Genomic DNA, 25,993 nt, shown 5'->3' with positions numbered 1-25,993 from the left:
ACAAACAAACAAAAAAAGACAATAACTAATCAAAGAAGCAGGACATAGAAAAACACCTATAGTCAGTGAAATGTAAAACAGTAATACATAAAATTTAAGGGCAAGCTATCCTTAACATGGGGAAGAAAGCTTATGCAAACCTTAAAGGTAGGTTATAGAAAAGCCTGTTGTCCCATTGGTAGAATTGGAATAATATAGATACATGCATGTTTATGTAATATATATATATATACACACACACACACATATATATATTTGCATTGGCAAAACATGAGGGTAGTCTATTTAAATCTTGATGATTTGTGATGTTTAACATCACTTGAGACATGGTGGTGTTGACGATCCTAAGGGAAGCAAGAACACACTACTATTTCACTTATACTTTATTGTGAATATTCTCTGTTCATAATAACACAAAGAAATTTGTCTTTTAGGACCTCTTTGCTCTTGATGTTGAGCCTTACCGATACAGTGGCGTTAACATGACAGGGTTCAGAATATTAAATACAGAAAACACACAAGTCTCCTCCATCATTGAAAAGTGGTCGATGGAACGGCTGCAGGCACCTCCGAAACCCGATTCAGGTTTGCTGGATGGATTTATGACGGTATGAATTCCCACTTAAAGATCAGTTTGCGTGTTTCTATGTAATATTACGTACGTTATTAAATCCTCTGGATCCAACTTCGGTTTAGTTGTTTAATGTTAAAGACATAATATCAGAGCTATTATTGCAAATAATTCTGTTAGCAATTTTCTAAATCAATTTTATATTGCAAATATATACTTTTATCCATGTATCTCAAAAGGTGTTACAACTACAGCTAGAATATTTAATGTAAGGATTTTTAAAAAATTGATTAGTGCCATATATAGGGTAAATTAGAGACTGAAAAGACATTAACCTGAAAATTATCCTTCTGATCTTAACTACCAATATATGATTCCTCTTCATCATGTTGGTTTCTGATGCCTGATGTCATATAAATGACTTAACATCACATAAGAATCTCTCTTGAGCTTACTTACTCTGTGTAAGGCTCAAGGTTAACCAATAATCACATTTGTTTTCAAGTCTTAGTTTAAATCTAGAGACTGGATTAATGCATGAATTGTAAAAGAAGGTTACATTCTTATGTAACTTTAGTTGTTTATACCAGTGCTGCCAATGAAAATCTAATGCAATGCACATATATAATTTAAAATTAATAGCTATGTTAAAAAAAAGTACACGAAAAGGTAAATTTCAATGTTATTAATTTATTTTATTTACCCCATTGTATCAAAAATGCTATTATTTAAACAGGCAATCAGTATAAAAATTATGACTGAGATATTTTATGTTCTTTTTTCTATTAAGTCTTTGAAAGTTGGTGTGTATTTGACACCATACATATTAATTCAGACTAAGTCACATTTGAAGTGCTCAATAGCCAAATGTAGCTACTGGCTACCTTATAGGACCAAGTAGGTCCTATATACTATATACTATACTATTTAATCAAATTATAACTGCCTGATGTATTCTCATTAAATCTATTTTCTACAGACCAGGTTACTGTTACAATTTAGGAAATAGCTCAGCACTTCTGCAATATTTACATTTCCTAGGTCATAACTACTTGCTTTTAACAAGTGTCATTCTAAATGGAAACTTTATAAGCATAAAATCCTTTACCCTGATATGTTTAAAAGCTTTTACTATTATAATTGTAATTTTCCATTAATTGCTTCCATGGGGCCTCGAAGTATGTTTTTAGCAACATATGTTTTGCTAGCTATGTTGAAGCAAAATAGAAGGAAATTTTGTGGGGTTTTTTTTTCCTTAAAAGATTTAATAATACAAATTGAGTGTCTTCATAGTGATCGAAGAAATCAGTTACTGTCTAGGCACCAGTCTTCTAATGGAGAGGGAAACAAATGGCCTTTATTTTTTTTAGAGAAATTATACACTAGAATTTTAAAATGTCTTATATCCTCATTACTTTTTTAAAGAAATAACATGAGGAGGATTTTTTTTCCTTTGCATAAGAAGAGATGAGAGACAAGTTCTAATAGTTTAGTTTTATCTTAAGATCTATTTGAGAAACTTTACTGTGTCGACTGAAATAAATGCACGGCCTAAAAGTTAAGAGTTATGTTTTATTTGGCGGGAGGACTCGACCCGGGATGACAGCCCCTCAGATGGCTCTGAGGGACTGCTCCAAAGAGGTAGGGGAGGAGCTAGGATATATAGGAGCTTTACAACAAAGACCAGGTAGTTGAAACAATAAAAGATTGCTTGTTATCTAAAGAAAACCAGTCATCTTAAGTTAAAGAATTTAGTGCTTTTCTATGTATGGGAGGAAGCAAACATTTGGGCTCACTGAATTCATTCCTTTGACAAGCACCTAGCTATCTAGGGCCAGTATCCTGTCCTTTGTTATTCTGAGTCCGCTCAGAGTGCACCATTGTGAGTGGCTGCAGAGGCTGGGCTGCAGGCCCGTCCCCACTGGGGGGTGGCGGCAGCCGCTGATGACTTGGTTTCAGCATTCTTTGTTTACTGATATGGTTGCAGTATTTTCATTCACATTGCAGTATTTTTGTTCACAACTGGAAGGAAAATATGTAAGTACATTAAAATGAAGATATTTTTCCTCTGAGGTACTTCCAGATTAAAAAATAACATATAATTGAGAATAAATTGCAAATGTTATACTTTATTCCCAGTTTGAAGACGGTGAATCAGAATTTTGGAACTCAGTAAGGCAGTGTTATTTTTTAAAATAAAAATGTATACTGTCCTTTAAATTATTATTTTAATCATGTGTACATTTTTCCATGTATGTTTAATAGCTGTCTTTATTCTTCCTTAATTTCAAGATGGATAGCTTATCATTTGTTATTCAAAACTATTATTGAATGGTTTTAGGAAAAGTAAATCAATAGGCATGATGCTCTTAGCACTTTCATACCCTAAGACCTCCACTGATATGTGCCCTTCTGTATATCAGAATCACAAAAATAATCCAGCCTTACTTGGGTACTCTCTGTATTTCTATATGATTCCAGTATGACTTTACATGTCATCCCCTGAAGCTTCTGGTAATGTTAAGTAGACTCTTGAAAGATAAATACCAAGGAAGGTATATTGATTTCTTATCCAGGAAGGTAGGGACTCTTGGAGAGAATTAACCTTCAGAAGACAGATCAAAAAGACAGGGTATGGGGAGAAATGCAGTTTTGGGTTCTTTCTTTCTAGCCATGAGTTCATGCTTCAACTCTGCCCTTCTTCTGAGCTGGTAGGTGATTTAGTGGTAGTGGATGAATGCTAGAATAAAAATACACTGATGAGAAAAATGGTTAGCCTATTTATTGAAAATTCTGGGCATTATATATAGACCAGAGATTTTGAAATCTTCAGAAGAATTTTTAATGCCGACATTCTTCTCTTTGTCATAGTCATGAAATGCTTTTCAAGTGGCATCTTAAGAAAAAAATGAAACCTTTCATGTGTAAGAGTTAATTACCCCTTCATTTATCTATTTTTATTTGAGTTACTATACAATATAAAAATTTCACCAGAAAACTTAACATGAAAACATTTTTTAAATGAGCAATTTAAAAGTAAATTGTATGATGAGGATAGGATAAATTTCCTTGTATGAGCACTTTTTGAATATTTCTTACCTAAAAATGTGTACCAGCTATTTATTGTATTTATAAGCAGAGCATGAAACACAAAATATTTTGAAAGTAGACATAAAGTTTGTAATTAAAATAATTATTTCTTTTAAAATGATAACTTTTTTTACAATTTCCATTTTGGAAAATTGATAATATCTTTTAGAATATAAATGATTATATGTAAAATATTTTATCATATGATATTAATTATAAAGTAGTTCAGTATTATAAAAAATAATATTAGATCTGTAAAAAAAAGTTGGTATATTTATGCCTTATATAAGTATTCTTTTTGTTTTCCATTTAGGATTATATTGTAAGCATTTTTCCCAGTTTTTAAATGTTTAGGAAAAGAAATTAATAAGCTATTTCCACCATGAATGGAGTAAGGAAATTAAGAGGATTCTAGTTCGAAAGGAAAAGAATTATAGCCTGGCAGTGTGGAGTTGGCAACATTCCCTTTAGCCAATTCATGAGATCTCGGTGTTTATATATCCCTTGTTCTTTTTCCTCACTGTGGTCCCATTAAGAAATGGGATTATCAGCAAAGTCCCTAGTGCTTGGAGCAAGACCTATTATTATCAGCATCACAGTCATTTGTCACTATGTAAGGGCACAGTGCTTAGACTCTCACATTCTTTTATGTTTGAGCTATAAAAAGATACAACGAATTGGAGTCATAAGAATTTTTCTGGTTGAATTAGCACCTTAATTGACCACTGGGCTAAGTGTTTTGCAGCTAAATGGCTATTGAAGACAAGACCATTTCTCCCATAGTTGTAGTTTCTTCTGTGATCTGGAAGCATCATATTAAAGATAGCAATGTTAGTAGCTCAGTAAAAATTTTATCTTCGTTTGGTATAAACCCAGCCAGGGAACCAAACCGCATAGTACATCCAGTCCCGATCTAATCAAGACAGAGGGAAGAAAGGAACCTTCTTCTTTCACATATAACGTTTTGGGTTTTCTTTAACTGACGGTATACTTTTCTCAAACATTCCCCCCTGCCCACACACTGCCATACGGTTAGTGCTCTAGACCGCTCCCTAGACCTGACCCCTTATTATAAAACCTTTTCTCTACTATGCATTCTTTATTAATTATTCACTTATTTCCATGCTTCTGGGAATGTGGAAGCCCCCTGTCAGGGCGCATTTATCACTGTCCTTTACTGCATGATTGGATGACATTTCTCCCTGTCTTCTGACCAGACGTCTACCTTCCCCAAGCACAGTTACTATAGTGTGGGAACTCACTTTTTCAAATCCATCAGTTTGGCAATGGATATATTTATTATTGATTTACTGAGTTTGCAGCAATTTTAAGTCAAGAGAATGAAATCAAGTACAAACACCTCAAGGTACATTCTAAGCTTAACTGTATCCCGGGACTCCTTTCCCGTGTTTCCATTATGCCAGGCATCTAAATATAATGTACCTGTAATCCATTTGGTAGCACAATATCAACGAATATGCGTGGTGGTTTTTATTAATTAATAAAAATGTATTTTATTAATATGCAACACAAGTTAATAATGACTGTTGGTTGTTTATTTCATTCAAATTACTAAAAGGAGATTACTGGTTTGGGAAATTTAAACTCTTAGATGCTGACCTCTCTTTCCATTTCCTTTCTCCTTTCTTCACATTCAACAGTCATCGAACATTGTCAAATCTACGGTATCAGTATATTCCTTAACTACATTCTTTTTTCACCCCAGAGCTATGCCTTAAGGACCCAATGGTCTTTCCGCTGGCTGTTGCCATAGTCTTCTCACTGAAGTCCCACTCCTTGTATTTCTCTTCTATACTGTTTTTACTAAAACAAACTCATGACTCCTTTTCATTTGCTAGATGAAATTTTAGCTCATTGGCCACACCTGCCAGGTCTTCTATGATCTGGCTCCTGCTACTTGTCCAGCCTCATATTTGCCTGCTCCCTGCTCTTCCGAGCCACCCGTCTTGCCATCTCACCAGAGATGAATCAACAGGGCTGATGTGCCTCCTCATTTCAGCACGGGATGTTCCCGCTGTCTGAACCACTTACCCCTGTTGGAATGTATGACATATTCCTACTTGTGCTGTCATTTTCAGGATGTAAGTAACGTTTCTTGTGTATTAGAGTTACTCTGAGTCCTCCAGACAGTTTACATGTGTGTACTTCATTTATACACTTTAGGTACAACCCCACGTTGAAATTTAAGTCTGGCACTTTTGCGTGTTTTCACACCTCTTTCTCAATAGATTGCAAGTGCTTTCCAGGCAAGAACTAGATTTTGTCATTCCTAAAAGACCCTGGACCTAGTTCAGTGTCTGGTGCACAGTAGGAGCTCATAATGAAGGCATGACTGCCTGACTGAATCAAAGTGTGTGTTAATTTATTCTTATACTGCATCTGTATTCTAATCACTAGGCCTTCTCATTTTGCCAAATATATTTTGGAGAGTTTTTTTTTTTAATTTTCCTACTTGTACTTTATTATCAAAATATCTAATCACTTAGAAAATGCAATTAGGCTAGTCTCAATTATTTTAGAAAAAATTATCTTAAAAGACAAAAACTTAGAAATGCTTTTAATTAAATAGTGAAAAAATAGTGTGTTAGAGGAATAGTTTCCAGTCTCTTTTTCAAAAGAAGGGATAATGTTTATAAGGGAGATGAATCTTTATGTGTTTAAGGTCCAATAATCTTCTAACAGTTATTCTTTATAACAGTAGACCATGGCCCATAAATTTTATAATTTCTTTCCTCATTTGATTAACTTAAAAGATCAACGTTTATATACATTCACAGCAGGGAGTTAGCTCATGTACTAAGGGGCACAAGTGATCACTCTGTTCCTGTACAAAGATTTACCTTCAGAAAAGTCAATGAAAAGAGAACCGTAGAGAAATAAAGTGTGACCAGGCAGCTTTCATTTACTGCTAGCACTGCAAGCCCACCTTCACTGCTGTTGGCTTGTCTTAATTAGCTGTAGCTCTTTTCTTTGATTAAGTTGAAATGAGAATGAATTTAAGACTTTGGAAGACAATGAATCAAACTAACTTGCTATTTTTTTAATCAATAAAGGCATTTTTGAAAAAGCTGGTTTTATCTCATATGCCACTAAAACACCAAAAGTATAGAAAGTAACAAAATAATGAATTAATTACTCTTTCTTTGATCAATTTTAATCATGAGTATGTTGCACACAGTATACTGGATTTGATACCAGGCACTCAGGATTTGGTAATAAAGTCAGTACCTCTTTTTCCTCACAGAATTTAGGGAACTGACAAAATTAGAAGGTAGTGTATGTCTTACTGATCACATCTCATGTCTTAGTACAAAAATCATATTCAAACTGTAATGTTGACTTCATACCAATTTGGTCTTTTTTTGATTGATCTAGTTCTTCCTTCAAATTCTTGTTACATTCTTTGTTTTCCATGCTATTTTGTGACAGCAAGGATGAACATATTTACCAGGGGCTTTACATAACTTCTTAATATTTTGCTGAAAATGGTGTAACATTTCACAAAATTTATTAACATAACTGCTATTTTTATTCTTTGCCACAGAAGAAATATTTTGAAGTCTGTATTCTAATCAAATATGGCAGACGTATTTGCATAAGAATTTTCAGAGTATATAATGAAGTCATGAGAACAACATTCATTGCATTTGTATATGATTGAGTTAATAAATAGTAAAAGGGCCTGGAGTATGTGGCATGAGAAACAGAATGGCACTGTATTTCTTCACTTTATATACCTATTAGTCTTCCTTGATGTACTAAGCTGCAAGTTGAATCTGAATATAAATAATTGAGATGCCCTAACAACCTCCATTGTTTCATTGACATGGGGTGCTCCATCTAATTGCCTTTGCTCATTGGCAGATTAAATAATCAGCACTTATCTAAAGCTGATAAAGAGTTGAAATTTTCATTTTAAGTAATTGTTCCTTACATGAAAGATGGCAGTTGCAATGTAGCATTTCCTTCATACTCATGTTATTTTTTAGGTCAATTTTAAAACTTTTCACTTGGAAAAGTAAGATTGAATCAAAAGACTTTTTTAACCCTTCTGCCATGAAAATCAAAATTTACCTTGAAAGCATTGATCTCAGATTGTGTAATACAAACTTGTAAAGGATTAATACGTTTCTGTTCACAATTTCCCTCAGCTTCTTATTGTATACTTAAGAGCTGCATGGTCACGTATGGCTGTAGTCAGTCACAAATGGTGTGAGGAAGTTTAGCTAGGCAGAAATTTGTGGTATTGAGAAAGGAGGACCCCTCAAGTGACAGTCAGTGACAAGAACACCTAGAGAAGATGATGGCCAATATCCTGGCAAGAGGACTGAGTTCAATATTGCAGAGTCTGGGGACTAGCAATGTTCTGAGACTTAGGACTCCACATCCATACTGGACATCAAGACAGAACTGCTGAGAGTAAGAATGTAACTTTGAAAATACAAAATGCCAAGCAGGCTGTAGAGGTATGGAGTCATCAAACATGGGAAAGCAAACACAGTGCACAATACAAAGGGAATGCAAGTTGCTTAAGATACTAAGTAATTGGTTCTTTTGCTGGAACAAGCATTCAGGTTAGAATGTGGCTAACAGCAAGTTTGACATACTGTTCAGTGTCCTGGATTTGAGGAATGGATTGGAAAACCATGGGAGATAAAGCTGGGATAAAGTTTTTACGTATCAATTAATTAATAGATTATTATAAGTGGGCAACATTTACCATGTAGAAATTCAGAATAAAGTCAACATGATACAGTGGCTGAAATTATTTAAAAATAGAGAATAAGAGATGGCATTGAGGCCTATAATTATCAAGAAATATTATAACTCAGATATATATTCATAATAAATTCCAGAAAAGTTCTGGAGAAGTAAGGTTAACAATTGCTATAAACAATAGTACTTTCTCTTCATTGGCTCTATTTCTAAAACAGAAAGAAAGAGTGAATCTATTTATAAAATGTACAAAATCTGTTTTCTGGCTATTTTGCATTCAGAGTAATACACAGAGCTAAGCTGCATTCTGTATTTGGGAACAGGGTGTGGAATGAGAGGGAGTAGACTGGTGATAATTACTGTCAAAACTATATGTTTTCCTGTACTATTCCATTTTATTCATAATTTTAGGAATTTGTTTTAGGAATTTTATTTGATATTTCAATAATTTTGGAATTTATTTCCAACAAATATTGAAATGGAATACCAAATAAAAGACATCTTGGCCTTACTGAGTCTTTAAAATAAATTAAAAATAATAAATAATAATGTAAATATTTATTAAGTAGCTTATATATAATTTTATATAAAAACAAACAATATATGTTTATGACTTATATAAATCCATATTACTTTTTGATGCTGTTGTGTATAGTAAACTATATACTCTTATTTATTTATTAGAAAAACAGTGGTACTAGTGCGACATTCATAGTACAATTAGCATTTATAATATATGGCATTGACACTAAATGTGTATAAGATTTTGATAGATTTTTGTTATTAAATACAACTATAAAATATTTCTTTATAAACATAACATTTAACTATAGATTTTATTAATTTTGGATTCAGTACATCTGCTAAATTTTAACAAACATTCCCTCTTCACTTTTGTGATTTATAGCTAACAAATTTCAAATTACAGCTTTTTGTTGTTGTTGTTATGCTCAATTTCAGAAGAATTTTATTTAAAAATTGAGACAGCTGGAAGATATTGCAAATAAGTCTATAACTTGATATATAATAACATTTATATTACATGTAATAAACAACTATCATAACTGATTTTCTCCATGTAAATATATACCACAATATATTTCTTGCTTTTAAATTACTTACCTCTGTTTTTCACCAATGCAGAAATTCTCTTGCTTGTTTGATCCAAAGAATTTCCTGACTCTGTTACTAGAAATAGGAGCATACACATACATAGAGTATGAATATTACAAACTCTAGGATGTATAGTAGCCCTAGGAAGTTTGATCCAAACGATGTTATTGTATGTAAACTCTGAGTCTAACTCCTGTTGCATGTTACCTTTTGTACTGACAATCTCTACTATAAAGTAACCTAATTGTGAAACATATTTAATGCTCACTATATCCTAGTGCTATGATTGCCTTGTACCAACATCATGGGGCAGTTATAATCCTCATATTATAGATGCTGATACATAGAATAGGTAGACTATATACAAAGGAAGATCACTGGACTATGGTCAGAAGGCGGTATAAAAGAATCCTTAAGCATTCAGAGGTAAAAGGTAGGTGTGATTAATTCAAAACTAGCAAAAATTTTACAAGTATTGTTTCTTCTTCAACTTTAATATATAGGGTTTCACATCAGATATGGGTGAGGTGGTGAGGAATTGGTCTACTAAACCTTTTTATTTCCTTCCAAAATAGATTAAACCAGTAAATAGGGATGAGAAGCCAGTATCTGAATCCCATTTCCAACCCCTTCTAATGCTGTTACTTTAAGCAAATTATATAATTAACCTCTTTGAGCCTCATTTGTCAAATAGAAATAATAAATTTTACTATGTTGTCCTAAGGATTGAAAGGGATAATGAATTAACATATAAAAATATTGTAAACTTACCTGGCTTCTTATAATTATAAGCTATATTATGGCCTCCTCTTAAAATCTCAGTGCCTTATAAATATACAACAAATTTTGATACAATGCTTATAGCTTAATTAATCCAATCATATTATTTCATCATCTTTTGTTATCTCTTGTGTGCGGTAACACTGTAGTGGATATGTCGTATGTGTGTGTTTGTGTGTGTGTGTGTGTGTGTGTGTGTGTGTGTGTGTGTGTGTGTGTGCTCACATGGTTAGTTGACAAAGAAACCTTTAGAACGATTCATACAGGATCTTAGTACTAGAATCTAGTAGTCTTTTTAAAAAATGAGCCCAATCACTATAATTTGAAGTGTTCTATTAGAATGATATGTCACTATATAACAGATTTTTAAATCTAGCTAGAACTTTGTAAAAATGGTACGTGCTAGTTATTTCTTCTTTTTTAGGTTAAGAAGATGGCTTTGTTGGGCTCAGAATCAAAGGATGGATTTTTACATGAGCTTTTATGCTAGTTATAGAAGACTATAAAATCTATTCTATTTTTATCTTAGGACATGAGTTTTGGAATCAGAATCATCTGACTATTGAAACCAAGGTCTACTTATTACTTCCTTTATAAACTTCTGCTAATTATCTAACATCTCTGAGCCTCAATTACCTCATCTATTTAATGGAAAGAGTCATGTCTACATCATAGTGTCATTATGAAGATTAAATACATAACTTTTATACTGCTCAAAGGCAATATTTGGCACATAGCAAACCCGCCAAAAATAGTATTCGTTTACTTCAAGGCAAATACCATTTCTGCACTTTAACTTAAGTGTTATTTCTGTTCAGGGTAAAGTTCATCATTCTCAGAGAGTCTTTTGATTTCCTGTTTGCACAAATGTAACAATTGAATTAGGATGCAACTATGTAAATACTACTTTAAAAAAAATCAAAGAGTAAGTAGTTGCTTACTTTGATGCTGTGGATGAGATTAAGTGAATGACTGACGTGAACCATCACTCATTTTACTACCAGTGTGATGATGTTCGTTTCATCACACTGGTACCCAAGTAATTGTATTTACATTAGAAAGACAGGTTTTTAAAAGAGTGTAGCCTATATAATTTTGTGATATAAAAGCCTAAGCAATGGTCAAGGATCTAGTCTGATGCACTAATTTTCAAGATGCACTTGGCCAATACTCTTTAAATCAACATTAATAAATCAAAAGACTATTTCAGACAAAATGAAATGAAGAGTTTTAGGGTGAATTTGCCTAAGGGATGTTAGGAATTCTCTAGCTTTATTATGCAGAGAGGAAATATTATGTTGATCTTTCATTTGCCTTTCTAAAAGAATTCATAAATATTTTATTCATTAATCTTCAGAATACCCTGTGACCAAATTGAACCAGAAGGGAAAAGTGAAGTTATTAAACAGACACAGATGTTGAAATGGTACCAAATCAATCCTTCATGAAAATTTCTGTGTATTGTTGTTCATTAATTCATTCTCCAAATATTTATTGCATGCCAACTATATGCAATGTGTGTTAATAGACCATGTGAGTGATAAGAAAAATATATATTTACATATGTATATATTACATGATGTTTGCAGCTGAAGAATTATCAATTAAGTAAGGAAAGGAAAACATAGCCTTAAATATTTTTTTTAAATGCTGACATGTAATAAGGGTATACTTAGAAAATAGTGTGTTTAAATGGGAGTTTATCCGCCTATTGTTAAGCTTGTAATTACATTGGTACATAAAAATCACAGCTTGAGAATTGTTACATGCCCAAGTTAACAAGAACAGTTCTCTTTCTTTGTATTTCCCTCACTGGACATTGTCAAAAATCCACCATTCTGTGATAAATTCAAGAAACTTGGAGACTTGACCAGCTTGATCAAGCCACAACCTCCACCGTAGGATGTTCCCACTCAGAAGTGTGCTATTCAAGCTGCGGAATTCCGTAGCTGCTGTCCTGTTTGAAGCTCTCCAGAAAGTAGGACCCCAATCCTGGAGCTGCTGCCGTACTTGGAGTCCCAGTATTTCTACTGAAAAATTGGCTGGCAAATGATCATCTCTATCCACTCATGCTTTTATTGCCTCTGATGTTAGAGACCATTTTTTGCCAATCGTCTCTCCACATCCTGTCTATTTACTTACTACTGGAACTAGGGCTCAGAATTTTTCCCAACTTGGCCTGGATTCCTACTATTTCAGCTTTCAGCTTTTCAGTTATTTAGCTCTTTAGTTTACACAATGAGCATGCATCTGGGAGCCTGCCCTTACCGCCCGTGTGGCTGAGTCGGCAGCCCGTCAGACACAGGCTGTTTGCAGACCTGGCCCTTTCCCAGCGCTCTCAGGCGTTGTCTGCACTGTGGACTCTCTCAGCTGGGAGCTGTTCCTCTCCCCTGACTGTACGTCAACAGCCTCAGTCCCTTAGAGGTATTCTGGATTGAGATCTTAATTATTTTTCTCTTACCTGTTTCCTTGACCCTTTTGCAAATGTATCCACTTCCTCCCAGCAACTTTCAAGCCCTTGGTATTAAGGAATGGAGGAAAGAGAAGTTTCTGTAAAATCCAATGCGCAGTTGCCATGGCCACCACAGAGATGGTGCAGAGGGGCCTTTCAGCTACTATATATAACTTTTGAAAAAGGTCACTCAGTGGATCTACTCAGAATCAGAAAAAATACACTAAGAGAATTTGCTATTTCTATCTTTTAACATAGAACTAAATTAATAATACTAATAATTGTTATTATTTTTAATTCACATTATTAATCCATCATAACTAAGTACTGAATACACAGGCTACAGTGTGGCGAGAATTTGTAACAGCGGTGTGTTTGGGAAGTTTGGTGTGACTGGGAAGAGAGTTTAGGAGGAGGTAGCGCTTGAGCTGGATCCTGAATTTGAATTTGAACACAAATAGCATCTTGGTAAGACTGGATGAGAGCAGGAAAGCCATATTGGAAAAAGAGAATGGGAAGTCATAAGATGTTCTGGAGTAGGAGCAGGCAATAAAAGTAATATTTACCATTTACTTTGTATCCACCCTTCGTGAAACATCATGCCATTTGTGGTAATTATATAAAGATATGCTTGCCTTACATTGTATCTAATTCTCACCGAAATGATGCAAGATGAGCATTATTTCTTACTTTAGAGATGATGGAACTGAGGCTCAAATATGTATGGTATGTTGTCCAAGGACGTTCAACTCAGGTGGAGGCTGAGCTTTAAGTCCAGGACTTTCTAACTCAGTAATTGGTGCTCTTCCTGCTCCACCTTGTTCCGCAAAAGGCTCATCGGGTGGCTCTGTGCAGGTGCGGGAGACTTACTGCAGGGCTAGGCAGGGAGCTATGATTCAAGTCAGCAGTAATAATGACTGGAAGTAGGCAGAGGGCTCAAAGGAATGGTTGAACAGGAAAGCCTTTTTGAGGTCGGAAAGAAGAATAAGGAGACAAGAGAAGCTTTTGAAATTTCCAGCTTAGGTGACCGGGAACATGATAGTGCTTTTAACAAAAATGGGGCTGCCTGGAGGAGGAGGTGGCTTGGAAAGAGGATGGCATTGACTGCAGACGTGTAGAGTTTGAGATGATGGGAGAAGGACCTGGCAAAAAAGTTGGAAGCTGGAATATTGTTTCTCACTGCAGTAGTGTCTCGGTTTCTTTTCAGTTTCTTTTTCAGAGATAGAGGGAAATAGAGGGAAACATCCTAGTTCTATGGGTATATGTTTGCAACCCTTTATATTAAAGGATCGAGCCAATTTGTTTGGCCACCTAGACTAAGCAGCCCTGGAAGTGAGAAAATTTAAGTCATGGTGAATGTCAGTGAAGAATCACTGCATTTTTTAGTGCTTTTGTTTCTCAGTATTCTTGCCAGAACAGCCCAAGGCTCTACACCAAATGTGTCTCGGGTCTTGGGTCTTGGGAATGTGCCTTAGGAAAAGAGATGTTAATTTGAATTCTCGTCTTGGCTTTCAAGGAAAATATTACTCCTGCTAAATATTGCCTTTAAAAATCAACTTTTCAGACTCCATTCTTGGCCTTTAAATATTTATTCCTCTCTCCAAATCTTTTACTTTATCAAAGGGAAAAGGGAAATGAGTAAGTGATAAATTAAAGGCTGTGAAATGCCTTTAAAATATGAACTTCTCTAGACCCTGAGGCAGGTGCACATGAATTTAACTGACAAAAATCATGCACAGTTTTCCAGATTTGGGAGTCTGCTAGACTAAAATTTAAGTAAATTTTAAGGTAAATTTGAAACAATCAAAATCACAATAAGATAAACACAGATGTTACTCATTTGTTCGCTTTTTAAAGCATCATAAACATTTTGAATGTTTAATACTACTTAAATTTTATTGAATAGATTATGCAGACTTTAAAAATATGTAAACTTAAAAATATATATATGAAAGGAAATTAAAATTTCCTGTTCATTAACACGTCAAGCAAAGAGAATAACAGCTAACATTTTAAGGATGAGAAGCTCTCTTAACCTACCTTCCCTTAACTGATTCATGAGAGTAACCAAAGCTCTCTATCTATTGGTTAAAGTAAATTGATGTCTACAGCAGCCTGGAAACCCACCACTAGTAGGCTACCCTATCAGCCTTCTATATTTTGCCCCCACAGTTGGGTATTCTTAAATGAAGGTTTGTAGTGTTTCTTCCAAAGCCAGTTTATGTTTGTTGTATGTATTAATGACATAATTCAATTAAGTGTTACCTAATAATGAAATACAAAGGCACTTTCAATTAAAAGAAACTAAAACTGGAGATCATGGATAATCCATTATATTTGGAGTTTATTCTAAAAATAAAAGGGATTCCAAACAGCAGACCCATGAAAAGGGTGTTGGCTCTACATTAATGTAATACGGATAAATTTACAGTAAGGTATTTTACATTAAAATGAATTTTAAAGTATATATTTAACCAACCATCTTAATTAACTGGTGAAACATTAGCTTTGGTTGCTTTGGAAAAGAGGTCGCCCATGTGCTTACTTCTATTAAGTTTTCCATGCTCTTGTATATGTTTTGTTAGAAATGAGATCACATGGTATACACTTGCATGCTGTTTTCTTAAAGTTGAACTAATATTTATTTAAAACCTGCTATGTGCCAGGCACTGTTCTTGGTATAAGGATACAGTAATAAACAAGGTAAAGATGGAGTTAACCTTCTAGTTGTCAAATGGAAGGTTAAATAAAAGGAAACAAGCTAGGTGAGGGGATAGAGAGTGAGGGGGTGGGGAAGGCTCTTTAGGGTGCTGAGGGAGATGGTTCTCATCCCTGTCATGATGAGAAATAGGTAGCGATGCAGATTTCTGAGAGGAGCATCCTAGGCAGAAGGAAAGACAAGCGAAAACTCCTTGAGATGGAAACAAGTTGTGTGTGAGGGAAAGAAAGGTGACCTATTGGTGTGCTGAGAGATTTAGAGTAAGGGGAAAAGGATAGAAGATTGGACAAGTGGTCATGAGACACATCATTTAGGGCTTTGAAGGACATGGAAGCTTTGACTTTGATCTAATTGCAATGGAAGCCTTGGCGGACTTCAATGAGAGGAAAGATATGATACGATTCCGGCACTGAGGTGGTGCCCCTGGCATCTGTGGGACATTAAAGTGAGAAGAGTTAGACAGCTATTTCAGTAACGCTGATGAAAGACAGTGATGTTTGGACTCGGGTGTTGCAGTGCAGCTGGGAAGAGTGATAGAATGTGAGATATAATCTGGGGAGATGATGACAAGATTCATTAATGGGTAGATTAGGGGGATGGGGTTAGACCAAGGAGGATGTAGCAGTTGCTGTCAGTGTCTTACCCACATCCCTCTGGCTTTAAGGCTCAGGGTACCCAGAAGACTTGGGGCTGCCAGTGCCTGCTTGTCTATGTCTAAGGACTTTTTCCAGAAGGAAGCTCTGCTCATATGTCTAGCAGGCGGGGAATACTGGCTGGTTACTCCCTTCCTCCTTGGTCCAAAGAAGCCCTTAAGTGAGAATGAATGTTTAAGTATCCCAGCCCCCTGAGTCTTGGAGTGAGAGAATTCTGAGATGACATATCCTTTATGTAATTTCTCAAAATTTCCCTGGGAGATCAAGCTCCACTTGCACATACGATAGCTGGCTTACTTACCGCTTTTTAGTTGCTTTCCCTCCCCTCTGTCACTTCTTCCCTTTATTGCTGATGTTCCCTGCAACTCCCAAACAACCTGCTTCTACTGAGTCTTTGACTCAGAGTCGGCTTCCATGAAAACCCATACTGAGACGGAGGACTTCTAGGTTTTGAGTCTCGGGAAGCTGATGGAAATGGGGCCATATACTGAACATAGAGAAGAATAGTTAAAAAGCTGATTTGGAGGTGAAAAAATTCAGAATACCCTTTTGATGAATAATGTTTGAATTGTTCATTAGATATTCAAGTGGAGATGTTTTGTTCACTATTGTATTCTCTGTGCCTTAACAGTGTCAGACACATAATAGGCACTCAATCAATGTTTGTTAAATGGAAGAAATAATTATTTGGGAAATAAATGATTTTGAGATGACAGATGTTAATGAGGTCAAAATTCAGGTGAAAGGTCAGGATTGGAGTACAGATCTGTGAGTCATCAGGACATAGATAATATTGAAAGCCAAGGTTGCTGGATAAGATCATCTAGGGACACAATGAGGACAGAAGGGAGAGGAGTGCCCAGGACTGACCCAAAATGTCAGGAGTTAGCAAAGTGATGTGCAGTAAGACAGAAGGAAAACGAAGAAGAATCTGATTTCATGGAAGCCTAGAGAAGAAAGCGTTTTGAGATCGACAGAGTGGTCAATTGTGTCAAATCATGCTATTAACGTCATTCAAGTGTGGCGAGGTTACAGAGGTTAGATGAAATGCGTATGTACTTGCCTTTACAAATGGGTAGTGGACTTAACTGATGCCTGGTTCTTAGAAAGTCTTCTTTTCGTGTCCATCTCTTTTTATAGTAGAGTGGTGTTACTTTAGAGGGAATAGAAAAGTCTTTATGGACAATGTTTATGTTTCAAGTGGTAACAAAGGAACAAAGTTGGTAAAATGTATCAAATTATGGATAAAGTATAACTAGTGACAGTTAATATAAGAATCTGCTGTTTTAATATGCTACCAATGTAAGACAGTAATCATTTATAATCGCCGACAAATGACAAAATTAAACATGGTAAAATAATATTTTACATGTCAATTGGTTTCACCATCTACTTTGATATTCTTTAAATATTAAATATTGAATATACAGTTCTTTCAATTGCATTGTTTCTGTATCTTTAATGAGCTATTTAAAATAAGTTCCTTAAGAAGTACAATAACAAAAAATAAAGAATGTTAGGAAATACGTAAGGAGACATGCAGAATTCTAATCTTCTTGCTGGTGTTGTATTCAGTACTTTGCCTTCATCAGAATGTACCCACAGGAACACAGCTGGACAGAAAATCTTCCTGTGATCTTTAGTAGCTCTGTAGTGCCCCGTAAATGACTCAGCTATGAATCAGTGCATGTGTTTCAGGCTTTGATTTTTGTTTTTAGTTCAGAGATGAACATCATGAGGACACCAGCCAGAGAGAGTAATCATGTTTTGTTTCAGGTCTCCTGTAGTAAAAGCTGGATTTTCTTGTTTTGTGATCTACCAAATATCTTCTATGCATATGACAGTTAAAAAATAATAAATCATTTTTAATATATTAGAGACTATTAACCAAAACATGATAACATTAAAGTGGATGTTCCCATCCTCTAAAAAATATAATACCACCCCAAAACATGTCTGTTGGCATATATATTATTCAGAAACTGTATTTTCTCATATTGTTGTATATTTGTGAACATGTACCTGTATTGCAGAACAGTAATTAATCTTAATTTTATAATTAAAAATATATCAAATATTGTATCTGTTTTGGTCTCCCATGAAGCAAATGCAAAGATATGATTAGCTGTACAACAGATTTATTGGCAGATATGCCTATAAAGGATAATGCAGGAGGAAGTTAAAATTTGTAGAGAGTCTTCAGACTGAGACGCCGGTCTGAAACTGTGACAGGAGAGAGGGAAGTTAAGATTGGATGGGAAGAACCTCAGACAGCAATGTATGAATTCTTAACCACGCTGAAGGGGATTTCTTTAGCCAGAGCTTCCCTCTAGAGGAATTTTACATCCGGCAGGAATGGCGTGGTTCTAACAAGCCTGCCACGCTCAGTCTGGTCCTGTGAACAGCCCAGCAGAAGTATGGCCTGGGGAACACAGTGGTTTATACAAAAGTGCAGAAGCTGGAGGCTGTTCATCAGCTCTGTTCCCTGTAGCAGTTTGTCTTCAGGAAGGTCTGGGCAGGGCATCTCCACAGCCATTACATGTACAGGTATTGGGAGTTACCATCAAAGGGATGTAGATTTTCTTTCTTGGTTTCCTTAGTTTATAATGCCCATCCTTAACTGACCACGTGCTGTAAGTGTTATCAGGTGAGAGACCAGGGAAGGACTGTGTAGCTACACGAGGGTCTTAGATTAAAAACAGCAACTGTTAAATAATAAACTAGTCTCAAAACATATGTCCCAATTATAGAACAGTGTATAGGCTTATATGTGTTTGCAAATGAATGAACATGTTTTAATTTCACATATAATACTATTAACAAACTAATTCAAAATTGTAAGAGCATTATTATATTCTAATGGGGAATGCCCAGCAGCATTCAACAAAACAAAGAGAGAAACATGTAAATAAGCATGGAAAATAGTACAGTCAGATTAGAAGGAGCATAGATTTAATAGCTGAGTTAATCAAGAATAGTCATATGACTTACACATGCATTATATGTTTTTAAAGAATTGTGATAGTATAGGCCCTCAGAAACTAAAACCCGACAGCAGAGGGAAAGAGCGAATAGGCTCTCCCACTCTGTGAGCCCTGAAAGATGCTCCACTTACTTTATCTTGACTAATAGATCATAACTTAGTCTTTGATTAACAAAGTCTTTGATCTACAAAAATATTCACAGAGATTGCAGTGTTCTTAAATGATAATTTATTATAGTTATTTTTAAATTAGTTATAATTTTACAGTACTGTTTCTTAAAACTCAATAATAAGCTACAGTGAGTGTTGATTACGTGCCAGGCATTGTCCTGGGTACTACTGACACACAGGGAGGGCAAATCAGATGTCATCCCTTCCCTGGTTGGAGAGTTGAAGTTTCGTTCATTCACCCCTTAGATAAACAGAATATGGCTTTTCCTATTGCTCTTCTAGACACTGAAGATACTATAGTAAGTAAAAAACAGACAAAATTAATTAGTAATGAAGTAAACAAGTGCCAAAATAAAACTGGCTAATAGTTGTATAATATTCCCTTGTAGTTCGAATCTTTTATTCCATATTTAACACTAATAAATTCTTTAATTGAGTTTACTACAGATCCTACAATGTAAAACCCAACTTGAGATATAGAATGTTTAAAATTTAACTTACATGTCAATAAAAAAAGACAATCTGATTTCTCTGAAGAATTCTATTTTTGAAAAATCAACTGAAAGAAGCATCAGTCAACATTTCTTACTTTGCAATTATACCTTTAAAATATATTTTAATTATGTTTTCTGATAAAGATTACTATTTTAAGAAGTTAAAATAATATATAAAATTGGGTAATACAAATCTTCAAAGATACTTCCATTAAAAGTCTGATATAAATTCATCAATAATTTCTAGTCATAAACCCACCCACAGATATATTTTTAACATGAACTTAACTTCACTACACATGGTGTTCAGTAACTTTGCTTTTTTGTTGAATATTTATGAATTTGTTGTCCTTTTTTTTCTTTTCCTTACCTTATCTTTCTTAATCACTAGAGTCTAATATATACCTAATATATAGATATGTAATTTACTGATAATATTTAGGTTGTTTCTAGTTACTTGGCAAACATTCTTATGAAAAGAATACTTTTACATTTGTAAATCATCATAAACATTTTTATTACTTCCTTAGGATATATTCTTAACAGTGTTACACCTGATCAAAGCATGTGCATGCTTTAAATTTTGATGTTTATTTCCAGATAACTCTTCAAAACTCATATTATAGTCTTCCAGTTTTCTTCTGTTTTGGATTGAATTATGTCTCCCCAAAAGATATGCCGAAGTCCTAATTCCTAGTACCTGTGAATGCGACCTTATGGAAATAGAGTCTTTGCAGATATAATCCAGTAAAGATCCGGTCATTAAGTGTGGGCCCTAATCCGCTATGACTGATGTCCTTATAAGAAGAGGGAAATTTGAACACAAACACATGTACACACAGAGGAGAACGTCACCAGCAAGGGGAAACACCAGATGAAGATGTAGGCAGAGATTGGACCTACGCAGCTGCGAGCCAAGGGGTACCAAGGATTTCTGGCAAAGACCAGAAGCTAAGAGAAAGGTTTAGGCATAGAACAGATTCTTCTCTAGATCCTTCAGAGAAAGCATGGCCCTGCAGACTCCTTGAGTTTGAACTTCTGGCCTCTGGAACTGTGAGAATAAGCTTCTGTTGCTGTAAGCCATCTCTGCTTGTGGTAGTTTGGTAAGCCAGCCCTAGGACACTCATACAACCTCTGACAAGATTTGAGAGTACATGCTTACACACATTCTCTCCAGATCAAGTATTCTTATTATTTTATTCCTTTAATCAATCAGAAAAATAAAATTAAAAATACCTAATAACTTTAAACTACATAAAGCTCATCATATAGAAGGCAAAGAATTATTTTATATTTATATATATTTATTTATACTTTTATTTATCTATCTACCAATCAACCTACCTTTAATCCTTTGTTTTGTAAAAGGATCTAAGCAACTGTTTTCCAGTTAAAATAGAAAAAGAATGCTATAAAATTGAAGAAAGGGAAATTTCCATTAAATAAATAGGCTCAGGAGTCATCCTCTCAGCTGAATAGCTGGGCTTGCCAGGTCTAGTTATTTAAGCTGATGGCTCTAGTAGTGGCTGGATTGCAGGGTTAAAACCTCATGTTACATTTGTGATTTCTGGCTGGCCTCTTATCTCTTAGCTCCAGGTTTTGGCAAAGACCTGGGATGGCAAAGAGTCATCTGCTATTTCTGTGGGACAGAAGGCACAGGATTCTTGCCATTAATATTTAGCCTTGCTTTCAGAAGACTTTGTCTGTGCAGCTGAAATACGCAGAGTTAGTTCTGGAAGGGAAAGAGCCTCCTGACAGTGTCAATTCAGGGATGTTCTGGGTTTATCCTTAGCCTCTGGGGATGATATGAGAGGCAAAAATTCCTACAAAGAGCCTCCTGACAGTGTCAATTCAGGGATGTTCTGGGTTTATCCTTAGCCTCTGGGGATGATATGAGAGGCAAAAATTCCTGCAAAACATTCATCAATGCCACTGTCAGAGATAGTTGGTCTTAGGTTGATTTGATCAGTATGACATTTATTATGTTTTAAGCGTAAGAAGAGCCCACTGTGGAGTTCTCATTACAAAGTCTTTTCAAATAGAAAGCATTTAAAATGTCATCTCTTGGGATGATAAAACAATTGCAGAATGTGAGACAGTAATGGTGAAATGGAAGAACAGGGGATTTGCAGTCAGAGGCCTGGATTCTAGTCCTGGCTTTGCTGCTTACATAGGATATGTCCTTGGAAAGATAACTTGAACGTCTATTTTCTCATCAGTCATATGGACTTATAAAGTACACAACAAAAGAGGACTGTGAGGACCAACTGAGACCACATTTATGCAGACATTTTGGAAACACCTATAGCTAAATAGATGCAAAATGTTTTCAGATGTGGCATTTTAGTTTGAGTGGAGTGGTTGAACTTTGTGACCTGTATTATTTCTTCTCTCTTTTATAAAACTTTGAATCACATTGAATCTGTAGAGTAGAAACAAAACAAAAACTCTGTAATAACTAAAAATGTGTTTGATGGGGACTGACTCTGACAGAAAAGTACTGTCATTGAGGATGGTGGCTCCCCCATCCTAGGACTCCTTACTTTCCACGTGGGATCATTCTAAGCCTGAGGTCTGCGTGTCCCAAGGGAGCCAAACCGATAACTATAATCTCAAAAAACTATCTTTGCAGATTTGATAACAGGAAAAGCTATTTAAAGTTATAAATCTGCCTCGATCTACCTCTTGTCAGCCAAGGCCCTCTTTATATACTGCCTCAGAGTTGGTAGGCATTTTGACAGTTGAGTTGACACTTCAGAACAATCTCATGACACTTCACCACTTGACCTTTTTATTCCTAATGTTAAACCAGGAAGGAAAGAAATGAGTTAGTGCCATCACAGAGGTAGACTGCACAGTGGGGGCTCAGCCTGGTGATGACAGTGAGCGCTCCGGTTAGTTATGAATGGGGAAGGTGATTTAAAAGTCCCTGATTATATGACACTGACTACTCTACCAGTTACCAGAACTCTGAATTATGTAACTCTCTTAATGAAGATCATAGAAACTCTCTCTCTAACCTAGAAACCAGAATCAAACATTGGTAAAGCACTAATTTGTATATTTTAGGAGCCCTACTGCTTCCTCACACTATCCATATGTTTATTTTAAAGAAACCTTTGTATTTTTTTCTCCCTCTTTGTTATACAAGCAAGTTACCAACCTCTGGCATTGAGCTCAAAGTATTTCAGGAGAATACTTCTCTCAGGAGATGGTTTACTGTGGTGGAATTCCTATTCTTTGTCATATCCCTATTTCTTTGCCTCCACATCTTTATTTGGTGAATCCCTTCCTGTCATTTCAGGCTCACACTTCCTTAGACACCCTCTGACCATCTAGTTCACTGCAGACACACTCCCTCCTAGTCAGTGTACTGTCATCTGCTTTACTATCCTCACAGCTTTTATTTGTTCATGCGTTTACTCTTTGATGGCTCTCCTCCCAACATAAGAGCCACCAAAACAGGGATCTTGCCTGTCTTGGTTACCACTGTAGCCCCTGCCTCTAGAACAAATGTTATTTATTGACTGAATAAATACAGAAATGAATGACTTTCAGTCTTATCAACTGAAAAATAGAGATTACATCCACTTCATGTTCTTAAAATAATTACATGAAGCCATGAGTGTAAACGTGTAAAGCATCTACCACAGTGCCTAGTGAGTACTCAGTAAATACTGATCGTGGAGGGAAATGGAGTTGCAGATATTTTTAAACCCCCATCCAGAACAGAAAAGTTGAAGCACCAGAGTGAATACATTATTTTATCTCCTGTGGGAGAAGTGAGAGAAATTGAGATAAAAATGGAAAAAGAGTGATTTAGATGAGTATGTTTAGATTTATATCCAATTTCCTAGCTTCAGAATAATTGTTGTGAACAACTGCCTCATTTTACTTACACTGTTTTTATCTTGCTTATCTTTGGCACCTTGCTGGGGTTTTAGTAATCTTGAGGTTTCAAGTCAATGGATGCAACCTTGCTGGTATGGCTGTGTGGACACCCTCCAATGGCTACCCACCTCTTATGAGTGCAACATTTATAAAGATTCTATGGCACAGTAGGAGTCACCGGGGCGATGATAGGAATGCACAAGGGAAACACACAGCCTTTCTGAGTAGGTTTTTATGATTGCACCTATTTATGCCAGTTAACATTTGCTTCTTCTTCTTCTTTTTTTTTTTTTTTTTTTGCATTGCCAGCGTAATTGGTTGCTGAATTTTACAAGATAAGCTATGAGTGTTTATGACTAAAATTAGAAAGATTTAAGACATTCTTCAAGATAAATTCAGTGTGATGATGAAATTTGCTGACTATATAGTAGTAAATATAATGCCAAATATGTTTTAAAAAATTCACAATAGAACATTTTAAAATCATCTTGTGCCTATGTTTTGTCCATCTGTGTCCTAAATTTGGTTCCATAATTTGAGATACAAAAAATTCATGATTTTCTGGAGAGTAATATTCATGACCATATACTTAAATATGTTCTTTCTGAATATGTGGTACTAATATTAACTATTAATAAATTATATAATGCAGTGATTTGCATTAAACAAGACAATTGAATTTAATAGCTTTTCCCTTATTTATACTTAACTTCCTTCGGAAGCCAGCAACTTACATCCAAACCCTCTGAAGCAAAGCATGGAGATAAAACTCCTTTAATGCTGTGATGAGAATTTGAATGTCAAAGAACACTATTGATTTACATGTAAGATCAAAAGAGGAAGTATGTTATGTTAGCTAAATCAGAATCAGCAGAAAATTTCCACTTTAGATCTGAACTCAAAGTATCATAACTAAAAATATATAGTGGCATTTTCATGTATTCTGGGCATGCAAATCAGCAACAGTTGACCAAAATATTGCATGATGAAAGCTAGCAAGCAGAATTTTTTCCTCAAAAATACTAGACTGGCATTATACTTGACATTTAGTAAAGCTTCTTATACTGTTTATTTCTATCAATATTTCCACAGCAATTTGATACTAAGATTGTATTTATTTTGCTTTCTAAATTTCCTTCAACTGCTAAAATGTGAACTATAAATTATCTCCTAGATAGGTCAGATTAATCACTCCAAAGGACAGAGTAAATTTGCAACCAAGCTGAAATTAGAATTTTTAATCATGATTAGAAACATAATTGAAATTGAATGGAGTCAATCACAGGAAAAATTGTATTTAGCTCCTCAACACATTGAAGTCCTTTTGTTGGGGCCATAGGATTATAGTTAATTGGTTATCATTTAGAAGTTTCTTATTCAGTTTTTATCCACTGACCCACAGCATCAGTATCAATGCAGAAAGGCAGAATCTCAGGCTTCACCCTACACTTACTGAATCAGAATCTGCTTTCTAACAAGATCCCCAGTGATTTGTATACCATTGAACTTAGAGAAGCACTGATTTAGCACATCCCTATTTACTTTCTCATTTTTTTTCTTGTGAGTATTGGATGTGAACTACTTTCCAAGGTGGACTGCACTAAAAATATTAATTTTGTTATGAAAGGTCAAATATCCATTAGGCTTTCTAAATCTGTCTGAGGATGAGAAAGCCAGATTCCCAGAGTGAGCTATGTAATATGTATTTTATTTTCTGTTAACTATGCATTGCTGTTTTGTTACTAGTAAAGATTTGAAGCTACCTAAATGCTTGGTTCAGGTGACAAAGGGTTTGTGGACAATAAATTGTCAGAGCTGAATTTTTATTTTTATCACCATTGAGGGACACTATTCTCACATGCATCCAAAGTCATTAACTGTTTCGATGATTCCTGCTCAGACCACAGTGTTCATTGGCACATTGTTCATACTTGATTCTTAGTTTCCAGTTGGATTGCGGGTACAGGGCTATTGTCTGTTTTAAAATTCACATACAAGACACAGTAATTAAATTAATCTTATGGTCAGAACTCTTTTCCTCATATATTTTACAGGCTTTCTCATAAAAAGTAGAGTTCTTCAAAAGCCTAGGCCTATCTCTATACTCATATTGGGTTGAGTATATAAGAATGGCATACTTCTAAGATGTTTGGTAAAGATTAGAAAACAAACAACCCTCCAATTTTCCATTTTACACTGGAAAGTTGTTCCAAAGAATAAAGAAAAAGGGAAATGTGGATGCAGTCCTTTCTAACTGTAGGAGGGAAGGCTGTCAGAAAAAACAGGGTTGTAGCTAAAGGCCCACTGTCTTAGATTGTGAGACTGTTCATTTTAAAAAT

General features: G+C 35.2%; 1 protein-coding gene across 3 annotated transcripts in view; it reads left to right on the top strand.

Annotated features, from left to right (window-relative positions):
* The window catches only part of GRIK2 (glutamate ionotropic receptor kainate type subunit 2), a 926,084-nt gene that overhangs the window by 605,279 nt on the left and 294,812 nt on the right, over positions 1-25,993 (top strand). For all 3 annotated transcript variants that reach the window (XM_074368582.1, XM_074368583.1, XM_074368584.1), the window contains one exon: positions 435-608. In XM_074368582.1, coding sequence (XP_074224683.1) covers positions 435-608 — 174 coding nt within the window. The remainder of the gene's footprint in view (positions 1-434; positions 609-25,993) is intronic.

This window comes from Camelus bactrianus, chromosome 8 (assembly GCF_048773025.1).
Source record: "Camelus bactrianus isolate YW-2024 breed Bactrian camel chromosome 8, ASM4877302v1, whole genome shotgun sequence".
In the NCBI taxonomy this organism is placed as follows: domain Eukaryota; kingdom Metazoa; phylum Chordata; class Mammalia; order Artiodactyla; family Camelidae; genus Camelus; species Camelus bactrianus.
Note: the sequence above shows the minus strand (reverse complement) of the source record. Positions and strands in the feature narration are given on the sequence as shown.